Here is a 593-nt window from a genome sequence, read left to right on the forward strand (position 1 = left end):
TGAGCTGTGCCACCACTGCTCCAGGACATGCCATGCCAGAGGCTCTGGGAACCGGTCCCCACCACTGGGAGTTCCACCCTGCTAACCCAGTCCCTTTGCTCCCACCCCACTGACCCTTTGTCCACACTCCCACCTGGCCACAGCCAGGCAGGTGCAGCCCCCAGCTCAGCTTGCTTGGCTGATGGACGACAGGTCAGGCCTGCTCAACCCAGGTGGCTCCAGCATTCTCCCAAAGACAGAGGCCCCAGGACTCCTGCGGGACCCTGGGGCGGGCAGGAGTAGTCATGTGTGTTCCCCTGCCGTACTAGGACCCCCTTACCTTTCACCTCTCATACCTGGAGCCCTCCAACCTCTCACCTGCCATACTCGGAGCCCTTGCACAACTTCTTCCCTGGGGATAGGGCCCGACCGTCCAGCCCGTTCTCTGACTTCCGCTTCATCTGCGGGACAGAGTGGGTTAGAGCGGCTGGGGCAGACTCCCACAGACCCCTGAGGACCCCATGCCCAGAGCAAACACCCACAGTTCCCCCTGCACACAGCCACAGGGCAGATCCCTGCAGGACAGACCCCCACCTGCCCCTGCTGTCCCCATT

At 63.1% G+C, this 593-nt stretch overlaps 1 protein-coding gene across 1 annotated transcript in view; it reads right to left on the minus strand.

Annotated features, from left to right (window-relative positions):
- LOC103809174 (F-box/WD repeat-containing protein 7-like) overlaps positions 1–440 on the minus strand; it is a gene marked incomplete at its 3' end in the record, with an annotated part of 3932 nt that extends 3492 nt beyond the window's left edge. The window contains 1 exon segment of the mRNA XM_009081991.1: positions 358–440. Coding sequence (XP_009080239.1) covers positions 358–440 — 83 coding nt within the window.
- Between the last annotated feature and the right edge of the window lie 153 nt (positions 441–593).

This window comes from Acanthisitta chloris, unplaced genomic scaffold (genome assembly GCF_000695815.1).
Source record: "Acanthisitta chloris isolate BGI_N310 unplaced genomic scaffold, ASM69581v1 scaffold11379, whole genome shotgun sequence".
Taxonomy (NCBI): domain Eukaryota; kingdom Metazoa; phylum Chordata; class Aves; order Passeriformes; family Acanthisittidae; genus Acanthisitta; species Acanthisitta chloris.